This window comes from Cheilinus undulatus, linkage group 14, assembly GCF_018320785.1.
Source record: "Cheilinus undulatus linkage group 14, ASM1832078v1, whole genome shotgun sequence".
Lineage (NCBI taxonomy): Eukaryota > Metazoa > Chordata > Actinopteri > Labriformes > Labridae > Cheilinus > Cheilinus undulatus.
The window spans coordinates 26,791,427-26,816,292 of NC_054878.1; the positions used below are offsets into that span (position 1 = coordinate 26,791,427).

The 24,866-nt window shown below is 38.0% G+C and overlaps 2 protein-coding genes across 3 annotated transcripts in view; one reads left to right on the forward strand and one right to left on the reverse strand.

Annotated features, from left to right (window-relative positions):
* Window positions 1-2,212: 2,212 nt before the first annotated feature.
* LOC121521232 (pro-opiomelanocortin-like) lies at window positions 2,213-13,415 on the forward strand. The gene is made up of 3 exons (XM_041805039.1): window positions 2,213-2,381; window positions 11,260-11,386; window positions 12,634-13,415. The coding sequence occupies exons 2-3, from the start codon at window positions 11,267-11,269 to the stop codon at window positions 13,213-13,215; spliced, it is 702 nt and encodes a 233-aa protein (XP_041660973.1). The 5' UTR covers window positions 2,213-2,381; window positions 11,260-11,266; the 3' UTR covers window positions 13,216-13,415.
* Window positions 13,416-16,028: 2,613 nt separating this feature from the next.
* The window catches only part of LOC121521231 (protein EFR3 homolog B), a 45,650-nt gene continuing 36,812 nt past the window's right edge, over window positions 16,029-24,866 (reverse strand). For both annotated transcript variants that reach the window (XM_041805036.1, XM_041805038.1), the window contains 12 exons: window positions 24,420-24,471; window positions 23,269-23,441; window positions 23,118-23,193; window positions 22,217-22,378; window positions 21,923-22,054; window positions 21,770-21,837; window positions 21,537-21,664; window positions 21,042-21,133; window positions 20,886-20,934; window positions 20,514-20,620; window positions 20,360-20,409; window positions 16,029-18,448 (listed from right to left, as the gene is read on the reverse strand). In XM_041805036.1, the coding sequence (XP_041660970.1) occupies window positions 18,343-18,448; window positions 20,360-20,409; window positions 20,514-20,620; window positions 20,886-20,934; window positions 21,042-21,133; window positions 21,537-21,664; window positions 21,770-21,837; window positions 21,923-22,054; window positions 22,217-22,378; window positions 23,118-23,193; window positions 23,269-23,441; window positions 24,420-24,471 (1,195 nt within the window). In that variant the 3' untranslated portion in view covers window positions 16,029-18,342. The remainder of the gene's footprint in view (window positions 18,449-20,359; window positions 20,410-20,513; window positions 20,621-20,885; window positions 20,935-21,041; window positions 21,134-21,536; window positions 21,665-21,769; window positions 21,838-21,922; window positions 22,055-22,216; window positions 22,379-23,117; window positions 23,194-23,268; window positions 23,442-24,419; window positions 24,472-24,866) is intronic.

The window sequence follows — 24,866 nt, forward strand, 5'->3', positions numbered from 1 at the left end:
AAATTGAGTTTTCATGTATTAATGGATTTTAGTTCTTATGCTTAATAATATGCAAATTCATTTTTCTCTCATTCATCTACACTCAGTATCCCATCATGACAAAGTTTTTGCATATTGTTTTTGCTAATTTATTAAAAGTAAAACTGAAATATCACATTGACATAAGACTGTCTAAAACAGGTCTCTCCAGAGTAGGGTTCAAGTCAGGGCTCTGGCTGAACCCCTCTTGGATATTCCCAGAGTTGTCCCAGAGCCACTTCAGTGTCGTCTTGGCTGTTTGGTGTCATTGTCATGATGGAAGGTGAACTGTTGGTCCAGTCTGAGGTCCTGATCGCTGCAGAACAGGTGTTCAATGTGGATATCTCCATTCAGCTTTCCCTCAACTATACCCAGTCTCCCAGTCCCTACTGTGAAAAAACACCCCCACAGCATGATGCTGCCATCACTATGCTTCGCTGTTGATGAGTGCTGCCTGGTTTGATTTGTGGCAAAACAGTTCGATTCTTGGTTTCGTCACAACAGAGAATCTTGTTTCTCACAGTCTGAGAGTCAACTGGGGCTTTGCAAACTCTAGCAGACGTTTGTTTTGCACTGAGGAGAGTGGAGGGCTGCAGTGATGGCTGTCCTTCCCGTCACCACACAGGATCTCTGGAGCTCAGTCAGAGTGACCATGTTGGTCACTTCTCTTACTAAGACCCTTGGTCAGTTTGGCTGGACTACTGGAAGAGTCCTGGTTGCGCCAAACTTCTTCCATTTGAGAGTAATGGTGGCCACTGTTGTCTTGGTAATCTTCAGTGCAACCGAACTTTTTTGTAGCCTTCCTCAGATCTGTGCCTTGCAACAATCCTGTCTCTGAGCTCTGCAGGCAGTTCCTTTGACCTCATGGCTTGGCTTTTGCTCTGATATGCATGGTCAGCTGTGAAGCCTTCCATAGAGAGTTGTGCGCCTTTTCAAATCATGTCATGATGGGGTACTGACTGCAGATTAATGAGAATAAAAATGAATGTTTCGACTGAAGTGTCAGGCTGCAACATAACAAAATTGAAAAAAGCAAAGGGGGTTTTAATACTTACACTACCCAGCTGACACCATAAGGAAGAACACTCATTCAGGAAACTCTCTGGACTAATTTTACATATAGAAGACTCACTCAACGGATAAAAAGATAACTGTTTCAATATAAGGACTGCTTTGGAAGAGGAGGCAAACCTTTAATTTAATTTGAATCAAGTAAACTCTTGAGAAACAACATGGAGAGGCACAGCACATTTTTTCATTGTGCTTTTTGTACCATAGAATGAAGAAGGAAATTACTTGCTAGAATTTTTTTCTCATTTGATTCGATTCCTTTTCTTGTTCACTCTTTTGAAAGGAGCACTCAATGACAAATGAATGAAGCTAATAAGAGGATACTGTGAAATGATCTTTTTCCAGTCTGTAAAAGAGGTACAAATAAATGAAAATAAGAATTTTATTATGAAAGGAAACCAATGAATGAGTGTCCCATACAGCAGGGCCATATTGTCCTCCATCTGTTCTGCGTAATCCCTCCTTGTATTTATTCTGGGAATGAATCCATACCCTGCAGAGCGACAGAAAGCAAAAAGTGTCATTAAACAGGTAAAAGGGAAGTGATTATCTTTAACTGTATCTTTTTATAGAGCCTGTATGTGGTGTTTGTGTGTCTAACCCTCTCATTGGTGAGTCAGGTCTTCCTAATGAAGTTTCCATGCTAGGGAACATGCACACCTTGTAAGCCAACACCGCCAAAAAGAAACCGATGAGAAATTGATTTGCACACTTTGGTCACTTTTAAAAGGATTTTGCTTTCAGCACTAAGATGTTAGCAATTTCCACTGACCTTTGAGGGATTTAGAGCCCAGACGGACAAGAAGACACTTATGAACTGTTTGTTTCTAATAGTACGTCACTGAAAGCGCAAATAATCCCTTATCAAGAACACTAAACAGGCGAAAGATGACGGGAAAAAGAAAATTTACAACTAGTTTTACTAATGTTTCATCACCTGTTGTCCAGTGACGTGAGCTCTGCGCAACTGATTAAAAAGCGTGTGGGTGGCCTTTAAGCAAAACGACACACTAACGCATGCACACCTCCCCGTCCAGAGAAGAGCAGGAGACCCCTTATCTCAATCACACCCCGAGGCCTTGAAACTCCCAGCTCCAAAGCTTCACGTGTCTATAAAAAGAGCTTCTCCTCCACTAAGGAAGCAACAGAGAGACCTTTTTTCCTGCTCGAGCATTTTCACCGAGGAGCAGAGAGAAGCAGGAGGAAGAGAGGGATCACAGTGAAGAATTTCTGTGGACAAACAGAGGGAGAAAAACGAAAAGAGGAAGAGAAGAAGAAAGAATTTGTAGACGGTAATGAAAAACACATTTCCTGAAGTTTGGTTTGGATTCTTGCATGAAAATTGTGTCTTGTTGTTAGAGTCTTGCTTCCCTGTGTGTATCTCTAATGCACTGATGAATGTTTATTTTAGGGTTCTCTGACATTTTCTGACATTAACAGCTCTCTAGAGGGATTCATTTGTCACATTTTCATCTCCAGTCTTTCAAAAAAACATGCATGATTCTTCCAGATACTTGCATTGCTTTGGTGTTCATGCTGACCTCTTTAAACATGTATTTAACTTGATTATAAGCCCTTGATTTAAAAGGTTTTCATGTATTAGATGGCAGCTGTCAGGCATATTTAATAAGAGAGTGTCTGCAGAGAGCAGAGCTCATCCGAGTGACTCATACAGAAGGAGGGAGAGAGGAGTCGACTCTACCAGAGTTGCAAAGACAATGGCCCACCAAGGAGCCAGTCTTTACAATAATGAGGGAGGCAGGGAGATATAACTAAGATGCAAGTTTCCAGCAAAGAAATAAACCTGTGCTAAAGAAATGCTCTAAGGTGGAAAATGTTTTCAAAAAGGTGCATGGATGTGATTTTCTGATGCGTCATAAAGGAAGTCTTTCACTGCTTTTACCTATTCAAAGAGTCTCTTTGTACATGTCTCTCACCTAAGAAGGAATATAATGTTCCAGAACAGTGTAGGGACCTGCATGAATGCATCCTCCTACATCATTTACTCATAGATGTGCATTCATTGATGTCCTTGAACTAAACTGAACATTTACTGACCACTTAGAGCACAAAGCAACCTATGAGGCCATGTGACCTCGCTGACCTTTTAATTGTTGACTGCAGAGCGCTCACTAAACATTGAAAAGCGTAGTTAAAAGAGAGGAAATCCATAGCTGATCCACTGGCGTCATGAACAGCTGAATTGCTACCAGCATTACTGTATTGCAGCCTTGAAAGAGACTGTGTTGTGTATGTTTCGTGTTTGATTTTTTCCAAGCAGGCACCTTCAGTTCTGAGATATTTGGAAAACACAAATAGCACAGCGAAGAGATCGTATCTTCGATCGATTTTTCTTGAAGTCCCCGTAAAGTGATAAAAAAAAATCTTTATTTTATGTTCGTTGTATTACAGCTGCTGTGTTATGAACTACCAGGCCTAATTTCAGTCATGAAAAACATCTCTAAGTTTATAAAATTAAGCTTCAAAATCATGATAAATGAGGGAGCAAAATCTGCTCCAGGATGGTGTGGGCGTTGGCTGAATAAGCTGAAGCCATGCCATAGGGGGCGGCTTACACGAATCTTTTAGACTTGTGTTAGTTCTATTTTGCTTACTGTTATGATCAATAAAAAACAAACAAAAAAAATGTATAGTATACAAATGAAAATGGAAATGTAATTTTTGTAGGCAAAATGAATAGTCAACCTTTTTATATTTTACTTCTAAAAGCATATATCTAAATCTAGAACCCCACTTCTTTCTTTCTATGCTCTTTTTAAAAATGAATAGTCCCAATTGTAATTTGTACAAAATGAATACTCTATCCATAATGTTCAACGAAAAAAAAAAAGTCAGTTACGGCATGTTTTAGGCAGAAAAAGTGAAAATTTTGCATCTTCCATACAATGTAATACGGTGTAAGAATGATGGGCACACTTTGACAACCATAGCATTTAGAATAAAAGATGTTGACTGGAGGGGGACGCCTTTTTCAAAGAGGGAACTGTGTCTTTTTTACCGTTGACCTGAAGTGCAATACGAAGTTATAAGACATTATTACATTTCAAATTTTAAAAAACACTTTAACACGGCTGAAACACATTTAAATTTTACTAACAAATTTACAAAACAAGAAACAAATTTACAAGCTGTAAAACACTTTTACAACTTCTGAATCAAATTGACAACTTTATCTTACAGAGACAGAATGTTCTAAATGCCTGAAGTAACACCAATTTCCAGTTGTGTAAAGTTTGTTTTAGACTTTTTCATTTTGCATTGGGCATTTTGTAAATTTGTTTTGTAAAACATACATTTGTTTGTCATTCGTTAAAGTGGATTGCTAATGTAAATTTATTTTATGATGAAATATAAAAAATTTCTATTTTTTTTTTTAAAGCTTTGTAAAAATATGTTTCTGACTGTAATTTTGTATTGCACTCTCAGGCCACCATAATTTTTGCCCAAATGATGTATAGATTTGTTGGTGTTTTAGACTGATGATGTCATGGGCTCTGCCCTGCTCAAATAAAACCAAGCCAGGAAAAAGGTGAACAACTTTCAAACAGTCTTAATCAAAAATTCAGTCACACATAGATCTCAGTGTTTTCACATGTTTGCAGCAACCATATCTAGTGTGTTTAGACACAAAGTTTGGATTTCACTGAACAGGGATTTTACTAATCCTTTAGTATGGAAGCCAATTTCCACCACTTAAGAAAAATGTGGAAGTTAGGCAATTAATAAAAGGAAAAGAATCCATAGTCATAATTATCAGATAAAAAGCCATGATTATAAGATAAAAAGTCATTTTTTTAATCCCATCATTTTATCTCATAGTTTTAGTTTTTTTTAACCTCATAATTATGACTTTAAACTCATAATTTTGACTTTTTATTTCATAATTATGACTTTTTAACTCATAATTTCAACTTTTTATCTCATAATTATGACTTTTTAACTCAGAATTTCAATTTTTTATTTCGTAATTATGACTTTTAACTCATAATTTCAACTTTTTATCTCATAATTATGAATTTTAACTCATAATTTCAACTTTTTATCTCATAATTATGAATTTTAACTCATAATTTCAACTTTTTATCTCATAATTATGACTTTTTATCTCTTAAGTTTGACTTTTTATTTCATAATTATGACTTTTAACTCATAATTTTGACTTTTTATCTCATAATTATGACTTTTAACTCATAATTTTGACTTTTTATCTCATAATTGTGACTTTTAACACATAATTTCAACTTTTTATCTCATAATTATGACTTTTATCTCATAATTTCAACTTCTTATCTCATAATTGTGACTTTTAACTCATGATTTCAACTTTTTATCTTATAATTATGACGATATGATAACGTTTTGATAAGTTTGTTTTTTTAAGAATTGCCTTACTTTCACATTCTTTTCTATTTTGTTTCGCGGAAATTGGCTTCCATACTTTAGCTATGATAAACTGTCCAACTTTTTGTCCCAATTCAGGCAAAACTACTGAACAAAAAATGATTAAATGATCAATTAAAAATGGTACTTTCTGTTTACAGAACATGTAGAGTAGCTTAATTACTGTTGAATGATTATTACACATCAATACTGCTACAAATAGAAAATGCTAAAGTGTTCGTGTTAAATTAGACGGTTTTATGGTTTTACACAGTGGTCACAATTCCATGAAGAGCTGAAAAGTTGCAGCTGTTTGTCGGAATCATCTAAACCAAATCACGTTGAATTAGAGGAACTAAGTCATAAACCTTTTTTTTTTTTTTTTTACATGACAAACTATAATTTGATCTCATGCCTGAGTACAAGCCCCTTCCTATTAAACAGCCAACCGTGCCTTTTTTCCCTCTTCTAAGGCCACATTGTTAAAAAAGTTTTGAACCCCTGATGTTAACGCAATAAAATTGTGAGCTGTTCGGTCAGCATTGAAAATTCTTACATTGTGTCCTCCTGCTTTGCCTCAGTTACGGTGTCTGCCTCCTCACAGAGGGATTTCAATGTTTAAAAGCATGCGAGACTCAGTCTGCCTCTTAAAACACTTAACTGGTGAACACTAAGGTTTTCATAAAGTGAACACTGGACAATGAGGCTGATAAAGTAAAAGAAACGAAGACCAATCACGCACCCTGTATCTTGTGAATCCCTCGTGTGAGAGGAAAGGGCAGCTTAAAGAAAGGAGGTGATGGTGATTTCCGCCACTTAAAATAAATTACACTTAAAAGGGACAGTAGAATTAAAATGATGGATGAAAAACTGAACAACTTTTGGCTGTTTTCATATAAGGCACCATTGTTTCGTAAAGTGCCTGACCTGACTGGTCCCCCCTCCCCTCTTCCCCTTTGGCCTGCTTTCACAAACATCAGTTTATTCTAGTACAGACACAATCTGATAGGTGACAGTAGCCTACGTGCTTATGGCACTGATCCCCAAGGCTCATTGGCAAGGTTTAGTCCGCATACTCTTTTCATAGTTTTACACAAATTTAGTGTCTCATTATTTTACACAAAGAGTAAAACAATGCAATGACTAAATTAAGCTGGCCACACACACCACACACTTTTAAGTCCGACTTTAGGCCAGATTGGGCCCCTAGATGATCGAGACGGGGGGTTGAAAACGATAATCCTCAAGTTTTTGTGTCAAAACGATTATGTTACCACTCCTTATCACAGGAGTTCCCCAAAATAACAGAGACCGAGGACCCCCATCTTCCCTGGAGGTAGGCCTGCCCACAGAATCAGCTGGCCCCTGACAAAGCCAGAAAGTGTTCCTTTCCCAGTTGTGATTTTTTAATGAAAGAGCTAAAAGTGTGTCAAACTGTTCAGGGTTCTGATGTTGAGTTAAAGTTATTTGTGCCAGTTTTTAGCCCCTTTTCCCCACTGTTTGCTTAATTTATGCCACCCTTTTTCTGCTTTTAACCAAATTTTACAACTCTTTGCCCATCCTGCTACTCTTTAACACCTTTATACTACTTTATCAGGCCATTTTTGTAACATTTGTTTTTGCTACTTTTAACCCATTGTTTTTTTATACTTTTCATCCCCCTTTTTTACATAGTACTTACCCATTTTGCCACCTTTATCTCATTTGTGCCTCTTATAACCTATTTTTGCCCCAGTTCTGGTACTTTTTGCCCCTTCTTTGCAACTTTGAACCTATTTTTGAGACTTTTAAACCCTTGTTGCCTCTTTCAAACCATTTTTGCCACTCTATAATCCCTTTTTCACCACTGTTAACCTCATTTATACACCACCTCCCCCCTTTTAGTAACCCTTTTTTGCCACTCTTATCTCATTTGTGCCGCTTTTAACCTATTTTTGCCACTTTTTAAAACCCTTTTCTCTACTTTATTGGACCAATTTGGCAACATTTTTACCCTTAAACCCTTTTTGCCTCTTTTAACCCATTTTTTGTCATTCTGTAACAACTCGTCACCACTTTGCTGCAAATCTTTGCCACTTCTAACCCATTTTGCCAACTTTTAACCCATTTTCAATTTTTTTTTTACCTTAAAGTTGTCTCTGCTCTTTCTACTTTATTTTCTTCCATCTTTACGTTTGTGTACATCATGGCATAATGATAAAGTTGGACATTATTTTCCAAGTGGTTTAGTTGATGTGTCCATCCACATTGTAAACATTACCACAAAAAGGTCAATGTGTTCGTCCTGGTTCCCAACATGGGGTCTAGGCACCCCTAGGGGGGCACCAAAGATTTCATGGTGGTGTGGGACCTTGTCTGCTCTGATGTTGTCAAAATAAGATGTATATGTATATTTTTTAAAATGAAAATAAGCCGTGATTAGAAATACAGACACTTGTTAGGGTCACCCTAAAGACATTTTTTTTAGCAAAAAAAGTGAATATTTTTGGTATAAATTTTTTTTTTTTTTGAGATTCTAAAGTTTCATATATACAAGAAAACAAACTCAGAATTTCAGAGCTCGGAAAGTTGTAATTTTACAAGAAAAAAATAATTTTCCAAGTTGTACATCTGAAATTAGAAACTTGAAAATGTAAAGTTTTCAAATACAAACGATAATAATTTAAAAAAAAAAAAGTTTTTGAAGCAACAAAATTAACAAGAACCAAACTGAAAATGATGGTTGGGATTTCAGTTTTTTTAACCCTTATAAGCTTGGAAAATTTTGGTTCATTACGACTGTTGAAAAAAACAGTTCTAGGTTTTTCTTATAGAATAACATATTTTTTTAGTTTGAGAATGTTGAGGTTTTTCTTAAAAACTAACAGATCCTTCTTCTTTTTATTATTATTATTATTGTTGTTGTTGTTGTTGTTGTTGGTATTAGTTGGGACTCAGGATTTTGCCCACCTGCCAAATCCTGCACCCTTTCCAATTTAATTCAAGTCCATTTGTTACCTGGGCTACCCCGCCCCTGCCCCTCTTTTACTTGTGCTCCTGCGACTTTTGGACTTTCAAATATCAGATCACTGAGTAATAAAATGTTTTCATGTCATGATTTTATCTCTCTGAACAACTTAGACTTCTTTATTTTAACTGAAACTTGGCATGCATGCATGCCTTGGTTTTACAGTCATGGATGAAAGTATTGGCACCCCTGGAATTTTTCCAGAAAATACACCATTTCTCCCAGAAATTGTTGCAAGTACAAATGTTTTTGGTATACATGTGTTTATTGTCTTTGTGTGAGTTGGAACAACACAAAAAATCTGAAGAAAAAAGACAAAATTGACACAATTTTACACAAAACTCAAAAATTGGGCCAGACAAAATTATTGGCACCCTCAACTTAATATTTAGTTGAACACCCTTAAGAAAAAATAAGTGAAACCAATCGCTTCCTATAACCATCAACAAGCTTCTTACACCTCTCAACTGGAATTTTGGACCACTTTTCTTTTGCAAACTGCTCCAGGTCTCTCAGATTTGAAGGGTGCTTCTTGCAACCGCAATTTTAAGATCTCTTCATAGGTGTTCAGTGGGATTTAGATCCGGACTCACTGCTGGCCACTTCAGAACTCTCCAGCGCTTTGTCTCCAACCACTTTTTGGTGCTTTTTGAGGTATGTTTGGGGTCATTGTCCTGCTGGAACACCCATGACCTCTGACTCAGACCCAGCTTTCTGACACTTGGCCCTACATTGCAGGCCAAAATCTTTTGATAGTCTCCAGATTTCATGATTCCTTACACACAGTGAAGGCACCCAGTGCCAGAGGCAACAAAATAACCCCAAAACATCCTTGAACCTCCACCATGTTTGACTGTAGGTACCATGTTCTTTTCTTTGTAGGCCTCATTCTGTTTTCTGTGAACAGTAGAATGACGTGCTTTTCCAAAAAGCTCTACCTTAGTCTCATCTGTCCACAAAATGTTCTCCCAGAAGGATTGAGGCTTACTCATGTACATTTTTGCAAACTCCAGTCTGGCTTTTTTATGTCTCTCTGTCAGCAATGGGGTTCTCCCCGGTCTCCTGCCATAGCGCTTCATCTCATTCAGATGACGACGTATGGTCCAAGCTGACCTTTTTGCACCCTGACTCTGCAGGACAGCCTGAATTTGTGTGGAAGTTGACTGAGGATGTTTATCCACCATTCCAACTATCCTGCGTTGCAGTCTTTTGTCAATTTTTCTCTTCCATCCACATCCAGGGAGATTAGCCACAGTGCCATGGGTTGTAAACTTCTTGATTATAGAGGACAAAGGAATTTCAGGATCTCTGGAGATGGTCTTGAAATCTTGAGATTGTTCATATTTTTCCACAGTTTTGCTTGGTGTGACACACACAGGCACACAACACAAAGGTTGAGTCAACTTTTATACATTCTAACTGGCTTCAGGTGTGATTTCTAGATTGTCAGCACCTGTTACTGCCACAGGTGAGTTTAAATGAGCATCACATGCTTGAAATAAAATGATTTACCCACAGTTTTAAAAGAGTGCCAATAATATTGTCCAGCCCATTTTTTTGAGTTTTGTGTAAAATTGTTTAAATTTTGTCTTTTTTCTTCAGATTTTTTGTGTTGTTCCAATGCTCATAAAGGCAATAAACATGTGTATACCAAAAACATTTGTAATTGCAATAATTTCTGGGAGAAATTGTGTACTTTCTGGAAAAATTCCAGGGGTGCCAATACTTTTGTCCATGACTGTATACTGTGGCCTCAGTCCTCATTATTTTATGACAAAAAGATATTTGTGTGTCAGACCACAAACTGATTTTATTTAACATGGTTTTATCCCAGACATATTTTATTGAAACTCCAACTGTCCATAGAAGGGTTTTTAATTCTATGTCTGCTAGCAAGTTTAAGGAGCTTTCTGATTCTGCATCTTTAACTGCCTTTAACCCAGATTTTAACCCAGATTTTAACAAAGAGCTCGTCTCTCTTTTAATCAGACTTGTAAATCTGTGCGGGACTCTGTTGCCCCTTTTAAAGACAAAAAGTCAAATAGGGCACCTCAGCCTTGGTTAACACAGTCCCTAAATGCTTTAGCATTTAAATCTGTGCCACAGGCAGAATAATCATGAAATGTAAGATACAATTTCTTTACAGAGAAAGTAAAGGAGTTCTTGATCATGGTGCATACAAAAGCCATGTTCAGAGACTACTTTATGTAATGATTCACATTTTTTTATTCATTCTGTAAGTACATGACACTTTTTTAACCTTATGTAATGCTTCTGGTAATTTACATATAACCTTTAGTGTGACATACTGTAAATCTTACTATCTTACTGCCTTTTTATTGAGCTCTCATAGGAGTCGCAGCACTTTTATGGTCATCCACTCCTAAACAAGATGAATGTGCCTTTAATAAAACAAGACCATCTGTAATAATACATCTAATGATATGAGGGAGCTGTTGATTTATGTACTTGTTGTATTGAAGATCACAGTTGTTATTCAGCAATGACACACACAGTTACAAATCCAACTATTATAATAAAGATAGTGTTAAAAGACAAGTTATATAAGGAGGGGAGGAAGTGTTATGCAAGTGTGATGAGAGACACCTACTGTAATCCCTCACTAAAGTGCCAATTTTGCCCTATTTGGGTGTGTTTGAATGAATTCCTGTGCCTGTCGGGACTTCTGTTCCACTGCAGACGTGTGATTTAAAGTTCTTTTCATTTCACAGCCTCACTTGTGTTTTTATCGTCCGTACCAGGTTGAAGATGGTGTGTGTGTGTTGGTTCTTTGTGCTGCTGATGGCATGCGTGTGCGTTCCTGGGTTCGGGTCGTTGTGCTTAGACGGCTCCATCTGCAACAACCTGAGCAACAGGGGCAGCCTAATGGTAGGTCAATGCGTTTTTCATGTCTGCATGTTGACTCATTTCTGTCTTTCCGTCAGAGCCGCCAAATACAAGGCAATCAGAAACGCCAGAGATGTAATTCCTGTAAAACATAGAGTCAGAGAATAAGTAAAGCGATGAGTATTTTTGTCTCTCCTGGGTCCAATTAGAAACAGATAACTCTGAACTTTTTTTGCATCACATGATCTTATTCTATTCAAACAGAACTTCTTTCCAGCAGTTTTTTCCACTCAGTTGAAACACTCAGTGTTCAAGCAAATCAAAGATCTTAATCAAAGATATTTTGAAAATTCATTTTCAAGTAAAAAGGCATGGATATTTTTGATATTTACCTTGTCAAACATCAAGATTTTTAATCTTACATAAGAATAAAATGATAAATTTACATTCATTTGGCTTAAGAAAAGCTCAAAGACATTCTGATATGCATTTTTTTCTCATTTCCGAATATCTGGACATTATTAAAAATCAATGACAGGCTGATTTATCAAAAAAATGGTGCTTGTAGTCTCACAATTGATGAAATGGGGATCACCAGTGTGTGGTGAATGTCTCAAGTGATTGTAACATAAAGACGCCTGTGTCCAGAAGGTCCAATCACCGGTTAATCAGTAATCCTGCAACCATTACACCATGAAGACAAAAGAACACTGAGAGACAAGGTTATTAAAGAGTGTAAGTAAGGGGATGGATACAAAAAAATATAAGGCACTGAACATCCCCTGGAGTTCAGTTAAACCCATTATCAAGAGATGGAAGGAATATGGCACATGGGAGTGACCGTGCAAGAAGGACACTAGTGAGAGAGGCCACCAAGACACCTATGACTACTCTGAAGGAGTTACAAGCTTCAGCAGCTATTACCCAGGTGCTTCACCAGTCAGAGCTTTATGGGAGAATGGCAAAGAGAAAGCCACTGTTGAAGAAAACTAAATCTAAAATCAATGCCCACTTGTCTCTAAAATCAATTCCCTCCAGAGTTTGTCAAAAGACATGTGGGAGACTCCATGGTCAAGTGGAAGAAATAGACACTATGTTTAGTGGAGACCAACCACTGTACATCACCACAAACACACCATCCCCACTGGGAAGCATGGTGGTGGCAGCATCATGCTGTGGGGAAGGCCTTGTTTGAGCCAATGTGAGAAGCGACATCTCATATCCTAATTGCTGCAACATTCTTCCATTAAAAGTGATTTAAAATTTTGCTGCGTGTTTTTCTTTTGCAGGACTGTATTCACCTCTGCCTGTCTGTGGTCCAGACTGAATTCCCAGAGCTCGATTCATCAGGCATAACGGGTACTGACAATGAAGACCTATTACTCAGCATCATTCTGTCCAAAATGCTCTCTGAAGACAAGCTCTCAGAGTCAGAATTACAAGCCCACGGCGACCAGCGACGCTCCTATTCCATGGAGCATTTCCGCTGGGGCAAACCCTCTGGCCGTAAACGCCGGCCTGTGAAAGTTTTTGCTTCTTCTCTGGAAGGAGGAAACTCTTTCGAGGACACTTTGCCTTTCCAGGCTCGTAGGCAGCTGAGCATTAATGAGGAGGAAGAAAATGGAGGTCTCAATGGAGAAAGTCAACAAAACAAAGCGCTGCTGAATACAAGGGTCGTTCCCAAACCACAGCCTCAGTTGAGCACCCAGAACAGAAAAGATGGGACCTACCGGATGAGTCACTTCAGGTGGGGGAGCCCACTTGTCTCTAAACGCAACAACTTGATGAAGTCATGGGAGAAGAAACCTCAGGGGCAGCTGGCTAAGATCTTCAGGAACATTTTTGACAAGGATGTACAGAGGATAATGTAATGAACAGAGGATGGAAAAGAGGAGGGGGAGGATGGGTGGTGTAAAGTCTAATAACTGTTGCATGTTAGTTCCATAAGGTTCTACTTTTAACTTACAGAAACTTATTATAATAATAAGCATGTAGTTGTGTTTTTAGCTAAAGGTTTGTCTCAGTGAAACATTAACTAAATATAAGAAATGAGGTAGTTTTATCCTAAATAAAAACCATGATGCACTCACTGACTGCTTTGTCTTCTTTGCCTCACTTTAAAGCTTTCTCAGGGGAAATTTAATTAGTGTTGCAAACCAGCATTTTCACAGAGGAGCCACTTCCCTCTGAAATCCTGCCTCAACTGAGAATTCTCAATTGCTGTTTTGTTTTACTCCTGTAATCCCAGTCGTTAATCTTATATCATCATAATATATATCTGACAATTGTAGTATGGCAAGTAAACTGTATAAAGTGAGTGGAGACAAGCAAAACAAGAGCAAAACACTAGCTCTTCTTCCTGGGGGCCTGTACAGTTGACTAAATAATTTGGTTTATTGACTTAAATTTGCATGAAAGGTTTTGAATGGCACCAATGTCAAGTAAATTGTTGAATGTACTGTAAGTCCTCAGCCATCCCCACACAGACAGTAGCAGTGCTAGCATCTCCTTGAAGAAGCAAGGCTGGACATGCGAACATGCTAACAATAAAAATGCTAGTGCCAGTCATGTTAATGGTTAGCAGGTATTTTCCTTAGGCCCTTTCATCATCTAGTGTGAGCAGGCAAAAAGTTTACAATCACTTTTTCAGTTACGAATAAAAGGGAAATATTGAGGTTTTCATGAGACTACTGTCCTTAAAGCAGTGCTAGCCATGTTAGCTCATCATGTCATAACACTACAAAACCTATTAGCTCCATTAGCATAGTAGAAGAACAGCTGTGTGTATGTATACACTGCACTTCTTTCACTTTATTGTCCAAGAAGTAACAAAACACAACCAGAAGATTTAACTTTCATGTAACGTTTTCAACATTTAGCCTATTTGGCCTGATGTACAGAGCAGGTGTCATGGTTTGACGGGTGTTAAATCAACTAGTGACTCTCCATTGAACATTTGACCATGCGCATGAATGTTACGAAAAAATTTTAAAAATAGCAAAGAAAATATGACTTTGCAGGTAACATAAAATTAAACCTGGTGGCTTGTTTATTGTATTTAATGACTACGCAAACACTTCTTCTAAAACCAGGTGTTTGCTTTGACTTCCTCTGTTTAAGAAATAAAAAACAAGGAGGTAAATACTTATGTTATGGTTGAATGGTTTTGCTGGGCCCCAACAAATTTTAAGATCTTAAATTGGGATCTATCAAACTGAGGTTTGGGAAAGGCTGGGCTAGAACATTTGACCTCAACTATAAATTTTGTTTAAACTTGTGTATTGTTCTTTTGAGACCTAAACCACCAGCCAAAACAGCTGGTGAGCCAAAACATTAATGGCAAGCCCTGCCCACCCATTGCACCAAATAGAGGAGAAACTCCACCACAAGTCATAAATTTCCCTCTTCCTGTTTACACATAAGACTTGTAGAATTTCTTCACATCTTTAACCTTGAAGTGTGTTTTCAGTTCATGTGTACGAAAAGCCACAGAAAAACTTCAGTTTACTGGTAGGCAAGGCCGCGTCTACCTGAGATGTAGCCAAGTTGTTGGGTTAGGTATATGCCAGTTCACACTTCACCGTGTCTTCCTTGGAGTGCGCCAAAGAGGAGTCGTCACAAAGGAGTCCAGTCGGTGCCTCTGGCCACCAGTCAACGATAGGCCTCACAAGAGTATAGTAAGACCAGAAAGACGAAAGACCGAAAGCTTGACTTTCGTCTGCATGCTCAGATACCAGGAACACCAGACTGTCTTTTTCAGTGAATATTGCCCCATGCATGAGTCCAAGTCTGCGGTTGATCTCAGCCTCGCAGTCAGCAGAATGGTGGATTACACTGCCAAGGTAGGTGAAGTGCCCTGCAATATTCACTCTCTCACCATTTAGTCACAGATTTGACGGCAACATCAAAAGCATCCCCAAATGCCTTGATCTTTGTTTTGGCCCAGGAGACTTGCGTTCCCAACGCTTCAGCCTCCTCACTCAGCAAGTTAAGAGCCAGTTTCAGCAAAGTCCAGATTAGTGACATTGCCAAATGACACTCCACTGTTTGCCCCATTATCCAGTTCATACAGGTTCTGAAAAGCATAGGGGCTAGACACACCCCTACCTCACCCCAGATTGAACAGGGAAGAGGTCAGAAGTGGAGCCCCCACACTTCATAGCACTCCTACTAGACAAGTAGTAGTATGGACATAACACCCATGAAGGTTCCCATGACCCTGTGATGTCCTGGCGCTTGCTGCCACTCGGTTTATACAACTGAAATATTGCAGTAGAAGAGCCATGTGATAGGGCAGTTAGTGTTGTTGTGACAACCTGATGAACTCGGAGCCTGGGCTTGTTGAGAGTGACAACTAAGGGCCATGTGGTACATCATGTAAGTTATCAGCAGGGCATAACTGTGATGATCACTGATCCTTTAGTGATGGCAGAACTTATTCAAAAAGAAGTGCATACTGTAAGACTGTCACCCCTAAATGAAGACAGATGGAGAATAATACTTTTTAATACTATTGCATCCACTGCAGTTATTGAACACTCAAGGCTTCCCAGTGTAATATTACCTGAGCAATGTCCCATGTTTAATTTCAGCTAGTTTGCTTATGGCACAATACAAAAATTATCTGTGTATGAGAATCAACTACAATTAAAGACTAAATAAATCCAGACACAGATCAGACTGATTATGGTTACAGACAACTTTATTGTACAACACATCAACATCACTAGCATGCAAAGTCAGGTATGACACTCATAAGGCATTTTCTCCATGTAAAAGCTGCCTTTGTCACTAGGTAATCCAGTTTGTAAAGTGCAAAGTTCACAGAATGAATAGATTTGACCTACAGCACTACTTTGTAAACAGATCTATTAACCAGACATGTAATGGCAAAAGTAAGACTGGATTACCGTCAGTTAATATTACATTACACTATGCAATGAGGACGAGCACACTGGTAGATTTTACAGGTCATCATCGCGAAGAAGATGCTGAAAAAGACAGTTGTACATACAAGGTGTCACTGGAAGGTTTAGACAGCTGCACGTTACTTTGAGATAACTCGCTCTTTACTTCTGTGGTCGCACAAAAAACTGTAAACTGTGTTTGTAGAGTTTGGTCATGAATAATGATGATACAGATTTATCACAGACACATGAATAAGTATACTCAGCCATACACACCTGCACTGACAACAGGGGTAAACATGAAGAGACAATTTGATACTCTGGACACAAATATGCAAACAGGTGGGACCGCATTGTAAAAATAAAATAAACTGGACTGTAACACATTGAGGACAAACCAGGCAGACTTTTAACATCAAACAAGATGTTTGTAACACTTTTCACACCAAATGCAGTTTTTTTCACAGCAGCACAGAGCGAAGAAGGAGGGGCCACTTCTCACAACTTCACAAAAATTAACTGTCACAGTACACAAGGTACAATTTCAAAGACACATAAGCATCTGCTACCAACGGTTGGGCCGTATTAGCCAGGCTAGTGCCAAATTATTGCCATTATACTTTGTTTCTTTACCTGCGTGTGCATCCATGCACACTAAATGGCTTTTAGACTCAATTACATCTCTCTGAATGAGACTCTGCTCTGAGGCTGCGGCAGAAGCAGTATGGAGTTAAAATAGTGCAAAGTTTTTGCAGCAGGACTGAAAGTGTAATGTCAACAATGAAGGATGTGTCTATGTTGCTGTTTCTAGGAATATGGATTAATTAAAAGAGCAGACTTCACTAGTGTTATCTAATGGCCTCGAGATGATGCAGATATCTGCTGTGAACTGTTCAGACTTGAGAATTCAACTTTTTGAGTTACTTTTTGATACAATTTTACATCTGAATAATAACTAAGTAGCTCTCTCCCTTGTCTATGGACACAATCAGTGCAGTAGCAGTCTAAAATTAGAGTTCATATACAGGATATATATATACACAAAACTGACTCTGCTGTACATCAGCTTAAAGATTTATATAATTCTCTGTATATACACATTTATATGGAAAGGAGAAAAATAAAGACTAATAATAATCATCTCCTAGTGTTTCTGGTAAACATAATGGTAAACACTTATGAAGTTTAGTGTAGCTGTGATTGTGGAGCAGTGTGCGTTTCTGTCTTGAGTCACCTGTAAGGCACACTCACTTTGGGAGGATAGCACACAGATTGACGGTTATCCCTCATTGAAATAGCGGCAGGAAAACAATAAATACTTTTAAAAAATAAGTAGGTGCAAGAAATAAATGTCCACCATAAACAAAAAAGCACTTTTGGCTAATGCTAAAAAGGCAAAATAGAAAAAGCATTAAAATCGCTAAAAATAATATTTCCTCAAGCTTAGTAACATGGAAAAAGGAAAGGAATAGCCTCTTACTTAAATATATCATTCAGTATTTCAATCAAATATACATTAAAACACTATCATTAAAATTCACACACACTCTCCCTGGTTGTAAAATCAACAAACATGAAAACAAAGTAAAAAAAAAGAAAAAGAAGAAAGATAAATAAGCAGGATTGGACAATCATATTTAGTCATTAAGGGTATTATGGCAACCTGTTGGGGTCCAAAAAGAAAAAGAATGTTGCAGTGTTAGCAAAATTTTCAGTTACAGGGCATTTCACTAAGAAGCCAAAATACTAACGTCCAGTTTTCACTTATTTCTGTCCTCACAGTTGTTGGCAACTTTTAATTTCAAAATCCAACCAGTGGAGTTTCCACAGACATCTTTTAATTTAAATACATAAAATTTTGACTACTGTGTTTTTTTTAGGTTTGCCTGCTTTTTGGGCTGCATTCACGAGATTTCTTATTTTATTCTGCTGAGTTAATCTTGCTCTTCAGTCTGCTTCAAACCACTGCTGTTGAGTCATTTCATGACCGTGATGAATTTACATTGAGAAATGATGCCCCCCTTAGTCCAGAATCCCTTTCCTGTCCTGGAATGATGAACACCTCAGAGAGTTCGAGGTGCATTTTCTGATTTAGTACACACAAAGATCAGGAAACTTCATCTCGTAGATGGGAACAGATCGACTCTGGTTTTGGCCGTAACCTGATGAAATGGTTCCAGACGGGCTGGGTGGGGGTCTGAAAGAAAAGAGATTATTCATGTAGTCAGTGTTATGATGCCTGTTCAACAAGGTTACAGTAATTCTGGACTTTTCACTATTTCATATTTTTAACTGGTATTACTTTTTATTTTAAATTTCAGTTCACTTTTCATTTGGTTTAACAATTGGTTTGTTAGTTTATTTTAGTTTTTACTAGGCCAAAATGCTTCATTTTAGTTTAGTTTCTGTTAATTTCAATAAGTTTTTTTTTTTTTTTTTTTTCAGAAATAGGGGTCAGAAAAAGTAAACATCTAACTGATCTTTAAACTACATTCAAAGAGGATACTCTTCACCTTTCATTTTATTTATTAAATTAGCTAAATTTGATATTTAAATACAACTCAAGACCTAAAATTACCATTGTGTGGAGTCTTCTTAATTCAAATCAGACTATTTTATACTCCCCAGGCTTAGGTGTCCATGTCATTTAACAGACTAAAACTAAGGAGATTTGTCCTTAAAGGTCACATGTAATGCAAAATACACTTTTCTGGCTTTTCTAGAAAAAATATGTGCCCCTGGCCAGTCCACAATCCCCCCCAAGAATCAGACCCCTCAGCTGGCAGCTGAGAGGAGGATCAATATTTTTTGCAAATTACTTTAAACTTCACTGAACTCCTGCTTTTAGGGGTGGGTGATATATTGAGTATACTTCATGTTTCGTGATTTTTGCCACTGTTGCCTAATGCCTCTCAGCAAACAGCTCACTCCTCTGCCCGACCAGAAAATTCTCCTCCATGCATGTGAGAAAGAGAGAGAAAGAGAGAGAATAAAGAAAGAAAGACTGGAAAAAGAAAATAAACGCTTAAGTGATTAAGCAAGAGACGGTAGTTTGAGATGGACTTCTCCACAACTATCGATCTGTTGACCAGCCTAACAGCATTTTACATCAACAACTGGGAGTTCAAAAGTTTGTGCCTCCAAATGAGCGTTTTTACCCAATGATCACACAGCAGAGCTCATGCACAAGGTCTGAAAGACGCTCTCATGTCATGAAATTGTCAGAAGTTCACCAAGTGTGAATCAGCACAGGTAAATGATTAAAGTAATCAAAGCTTCTAGCCTGAATAGTGGACTAGACTGCACTGTATTGGTCATCAGCTACACATTGTGATTGGTGATTTTTGAGTCTGTTTATCTTCACTGCTAACGAGGTAAATAATCATTTTTATTATCAGCTATAGTAAACGTAACAAAGAAAATGTTTTATAACTTTCCATTCACAATAAAAGACTGTACATAAGATAGAGAGGGGTCTACTTTAATTATCATACTGGTGTTATTCTATGCATCAAAGGGCTGAATAAAACATATAGTAATGTAGAAGAGACTTAAAAATATTATGATTTAATCCTGGATCACGACATAGTCTAAAAATATTGTGATATTTATTTTAGGCCTTAATTACCCAGCTGTAGATACTTTTTATCAAATACAGATTTTTACATGCTTTGATTTGATTTATTTTTTATTTCATGCATCAAAAGCTATTAAAATCCACCAAAAACAACCTAGAGAAAATGATCTTTGTGTTACATCAGGAGTGGGAAAGGCTATTTTTGTGCTGCTACACCTGACTCTTTGAACAATGTCTGTTTGGAGCCAGTGAACTTTTACCTCTTCGGCATTTTAAAACCTTATTTTTTTAACCTTGTAACTTCTATTTATAGATGTTTCAAATAAGCGTAACCTTTATTTTCTTCCCAGTTAAATAACTGAATTTACCGAAGTACTTTAGAACATGTTAGGGTGTATCCCTGTTTGGTGAGCTTAATTGCCTTAAATAGTTCTGCTTTGTTTGTCTTTAAATTGCTTCTGTATTCTTTAATTCAGTGTCAGGGTTGCAGAATGTTTCCTAGTATATAATATCCAAAGGAGCAACTCTTACCTGATTGTAATCTCAAAGATCTGATTGAGTTTGCTCTGCAGTAGTGTAGCCTAAAAGGAAGAAAATACATCATAATAAACAACAATAAAAGCTTGGATGATGGAAAAAGATGATAAAAAACAAACTAGCTGAAAAAAAACCACAATATTTGTACCCTGGCACCGCAGTGGGCAGCTATCTCCTCGAAGGGGGCCTTCTGAAACTTCTCCACCACCTGTCTCCTCCGCTCCCTCTCCTGCTCCTCCATACCCACACTGTCCACTAGAGGGAGACACAAACAGCGCTTTCCTGTTTAAGTTTCAATAATGCATGATGCTGAAGTCGCATGTATTTGGAGCACAACATATTTTTTCCCTAAATGTTTTTGTTGGCAGCTTATTTCTAATGTTAAATTCATGAAGCTCATTGGTGTAGCATAAAATATTTCAACCTATTTTCCTTGGCTTCAACTGAAGCAGTGACCCAAATAAACAAATCAATGGAAAGTTTATGAATACATTTGAAACAACAAAGTCATTGAACATACCGATGGCATTTTTCAGGGTTTCAAATGTGATCTCCTCTGCAGGGGTGCGCTGGAGCACAGAAAAAACACAAATTTGGTTCAACGCTCTGTACCAAAAACGTCTACAAAAGTGTAACATCTCCTTATAATGTGTCAAATAATTACTGTGTTTTTCACCTCCTCTTTTTCTGGACTGTTTCTGGACTCCACCTCCACCTGAAGTGATATAGTCTCCCCGATACTCTTCCTCTTGGACAGCCGGTCCTCATCTGGAAAGAGAGATCTTATTCTTTCCTTTTCTTCAATCATTTTACAATGCCATCCTAATATAAAGGGTGAAATGTGTAGAACTGGCTGCCAAAGTTAGATAATGATTGTCCTTTAGCTCAGTGATCTTGGCTCCAGATTCTCCAGATTCCGATTAAGTGTCCTTCAACCAAATAATAAATCCCCACCAGCTCCAGGGAGTATTTCAGCTCGGTATTTCCAAACAGGAATCAATATAGCACCCTGACAAAATTGTAACACACTGGGAAATCAATGAACATCATCAATATTTACTTAGAGAGCAGACATTACTCACGCAAGGAATTCTCCACCATGTCCTCACAGTTTAAAGACTTCTGAACTCTGTTCTAAATACACTAAAGATGTACTGTTTGAGCTCCTTACCAGTAAACTGAGGGACATAAGGCGTAGCCAGTCTGTCTGTGTTATAGCCGCTGCCTCCGAGGACCTCAGTGATCTTTGATTGGAGAAACAAAACATCCCCTTCTACCTTCTCTAGAGAAGAAGGCAGCCTAAGAGAAAAAATAAATTGTGGTTTAAAAATGTATTGTAAATTAACAGCAACTTCCCTGTGTCTGTATGGTTTGAGGAAAGAAGAATTAAATCCTGGCACATACTTTGGATTATCAACGAAGACATCCTCAGGCAACAGATGGGGACTTTCTTTCTGTCTCACCTCGATAACCTGACAGGAGGAGGGTTGTTTTTTTAACAAGGCTCTGATTATTCAGACACAAAGATTGCATTAGCAGAGAATCCCCGGCACAGACCTCGTGTATGTGCTGGCAGAAGGCTGGCACGGTGGTGAGCTGGCAGATGAGGTTGAGGTAGGCGGCGGCGAGAGCGTGAACAGCACAGCGGTTATAAACAGGCAGAGCCTCGTCTGTGGAGAGTGCCAGATCCTGCATAGAAAACAGATATCAGAAAGGAGACCTGGACTGCAACAGGCTGAGGAGCTAAAACAAACCAATTTAATGCTACTACTACATAAAAGTATGTGAACTAAAACTATAGGCCAGTGATACTTAAACACTGGAGCCAAATGTGGCTCTGAGCAGCAGTACCTGCAAGGCGAGTGCAAGGCGAATGAGGTCCACCACCACCTCTTCATTGGCGAGCTCCACGCTGAGAAGAGCCAGTAGAGTGAAGAGGGTCTCGTAGTGGCGCCGGCCGCTGCTCTGCTCCTTACATCCCAGATAAATGTGTCGGTACAGCTGCTGGCCATGCTGGAAGGAGGATGAAAGAAGAGGGTGAGGAGCAGAACAGACAGAGAAGACAGAGGTAACTTCACAATGTAAATTTGTTTCATTATGTTTGAGTAGGATGGCAATGCAATGCTATCAATGTGCAATAGTCATAGTGTTTAAGCATTTTGCTATATGCTGAGTAAATGATAACGGATTGATTAATGAGTATTTGGTAACAGCTTTGCAATGTAGTCCCTTTATAAATGGGCATCATTGCAGCAAATTGGGATTAAAAAGCAGTTGTTTAAAAGTAAATTACTGCTACTTTTTCTGGAGCATGTAATTTTTATTAAATTCAAATTTACTTTATATAAAAAGGATGATGCATAGTTTCAAAACAGAACATGAAACTGATGTGCAGCTTTATGCTAATTTTCAAGTCTTGTCCCTAGTTGGGTCTTTGAGTATATAAAACATTAAACATTTAGTAACATAAAACAATGAAGACTATAAACATAAAGATCTAAAAATACATGTACATAACATTATAATAAAATGTATATTTATCGTATTCCAATAATAATTCAATAAAATAGGGCCATCTGTCCTTGATTAGAAATCTTAAAGCTAGAAAAAATATCATAATGCTGCATGGATTATCCCTCACATTTGTAGGATATAAAAGGATTTTAGTTTGGTCCAAAAAGCAGAAATGTGGTTTCAATGACTCACAGTTTAATATGAATGTGAAATGCAAGTTTAAAAGTAGAAGTTGAACCTTTTTCATGAACAAGTTGTCCTGCCGGGAACATTTGTCCACTTTGAGTTTGAGCACAGAGATGTCCGAGATGATGCTGTGTAGAGAAAAGTCACATTATTAAACAGAACAGACATGAGACTACGCTGTTCCTGCAGACAAACCCACATACCTGATGTTGGAGAACTTGGGCGTGTTCTCGTGTCTGTCGATCAGACTGAGGAGTATCTGGAGGACCAGCAGACGGACCTCAGGATCCTCCGTGAGGGAGAAGGACAGCAGTGGTTCGAGGAAGGAGCTCGGCAGGGCTGTCAGCATGTTGGTGGTTTGGTAACCTGCTGTCACCTGAGAGAGTGAAGGTGAATTTTACATCTGAGAGCAACAATTTTCTGATGAACTGACCTTACAGTAATGTGAATCTTATTAGTTGCAACAATTCTTCTGTTTACATTCTTTAAGGTACTTTCAAATTTTGAGCAACAGAATACTTTTTTAGTCCAACTCTGGTTAAGCATGCACTGTCTACCTGGATAGATAAAAATGGGCTTTGTGAGATGATGCTGTTTATTTACACCTGCAGCACAAAAAAATCCTTAGATCATGATCAGGCAAACGCAGAGCATAAAGATGAAAGAATATCAAAGAGATATACGAAGAAGAGAACTGCAATAATCAGGTTAATAAAATAGTATTTTTTAAGAGCTGCATGCTCTTGTAAAGCTTTATAGACCACAGCTGAAACTTCTTGAGAACTATTTATAGTATCAGGCCCGATGTCCATGAGCTGTGTTTTTACGCTGGCAGTGCTCATGATCTCAATTATAGAGCACTTCTCACTGGTGCTTACTCTTACAAGTTACTCTTACACTCTTACAAGTGAGTTTTAAATTGCTCTGTATGCTTAATAACTGCTTTTAGTCAAACAAATCAGAAAAATAAACATAGAAACAACATTAAGGAATCTGGCATTAGCAGAAGCCCTACCCCTCAACATGTTATTAAGTTTCTCTTCTCATTAATTAGCACTTATGCCATGATTTATGTTTGGTGCTGGGATTGTTTTGGGATCCCCCTGTCCTTCCACGAGCCTACATGGAAAGCATTTAACAGGAACAGCACACGTTCCTGCTCTTCTTATACTGATAAGGAAAGCATTAGGCAGGGAGAGAGAGTGCAGCAAAAAACCCAGAGCGGGGTAGGCATCAATAAAAACAGAATGACATTGATTAGTCAGAAGCAGAATAAAGGAGGAGCTGGGGTGCAGGAGGGTTTCAAGAGCTGCTAGTGGACAAAGGCCCTGACAATCAACAATGCAATCTTTACCTGGACCAAGGACTTCAGTAACATAATCTGGATCATTCTTGTGCCTTCGGGCCTGGAGGACAAGGAAATTAAGACACAAATTAACAGGGTTTCTACACACTATGAAAATCAACATTAAGATATTTGAATACCTTTTAAAGGCATGAACTGAAAAAAAATAATATTTTTGTGCAGCAAAGGATCAAAGATAAAAGGCATATGAGATTTCTCAAAACACCAGACCTGGACTGATTTTTTTTAATTTAATGTACTTTTCATGAAATATCAAATGATACAGACCAAGGACATTTTTGGGTCATGATACCTCTTTTATAGTCAATGTGCAATCTAAAATTTAAGACCTTTTACAAGTAGAAGATCCCACTTTGTAAGAGTTTCCATGGTCTTAAATTTCAAGAGTCCAATTAAGACTTTTTAAGTCCTTCACTTTCAAAAGTCCACTTTAAG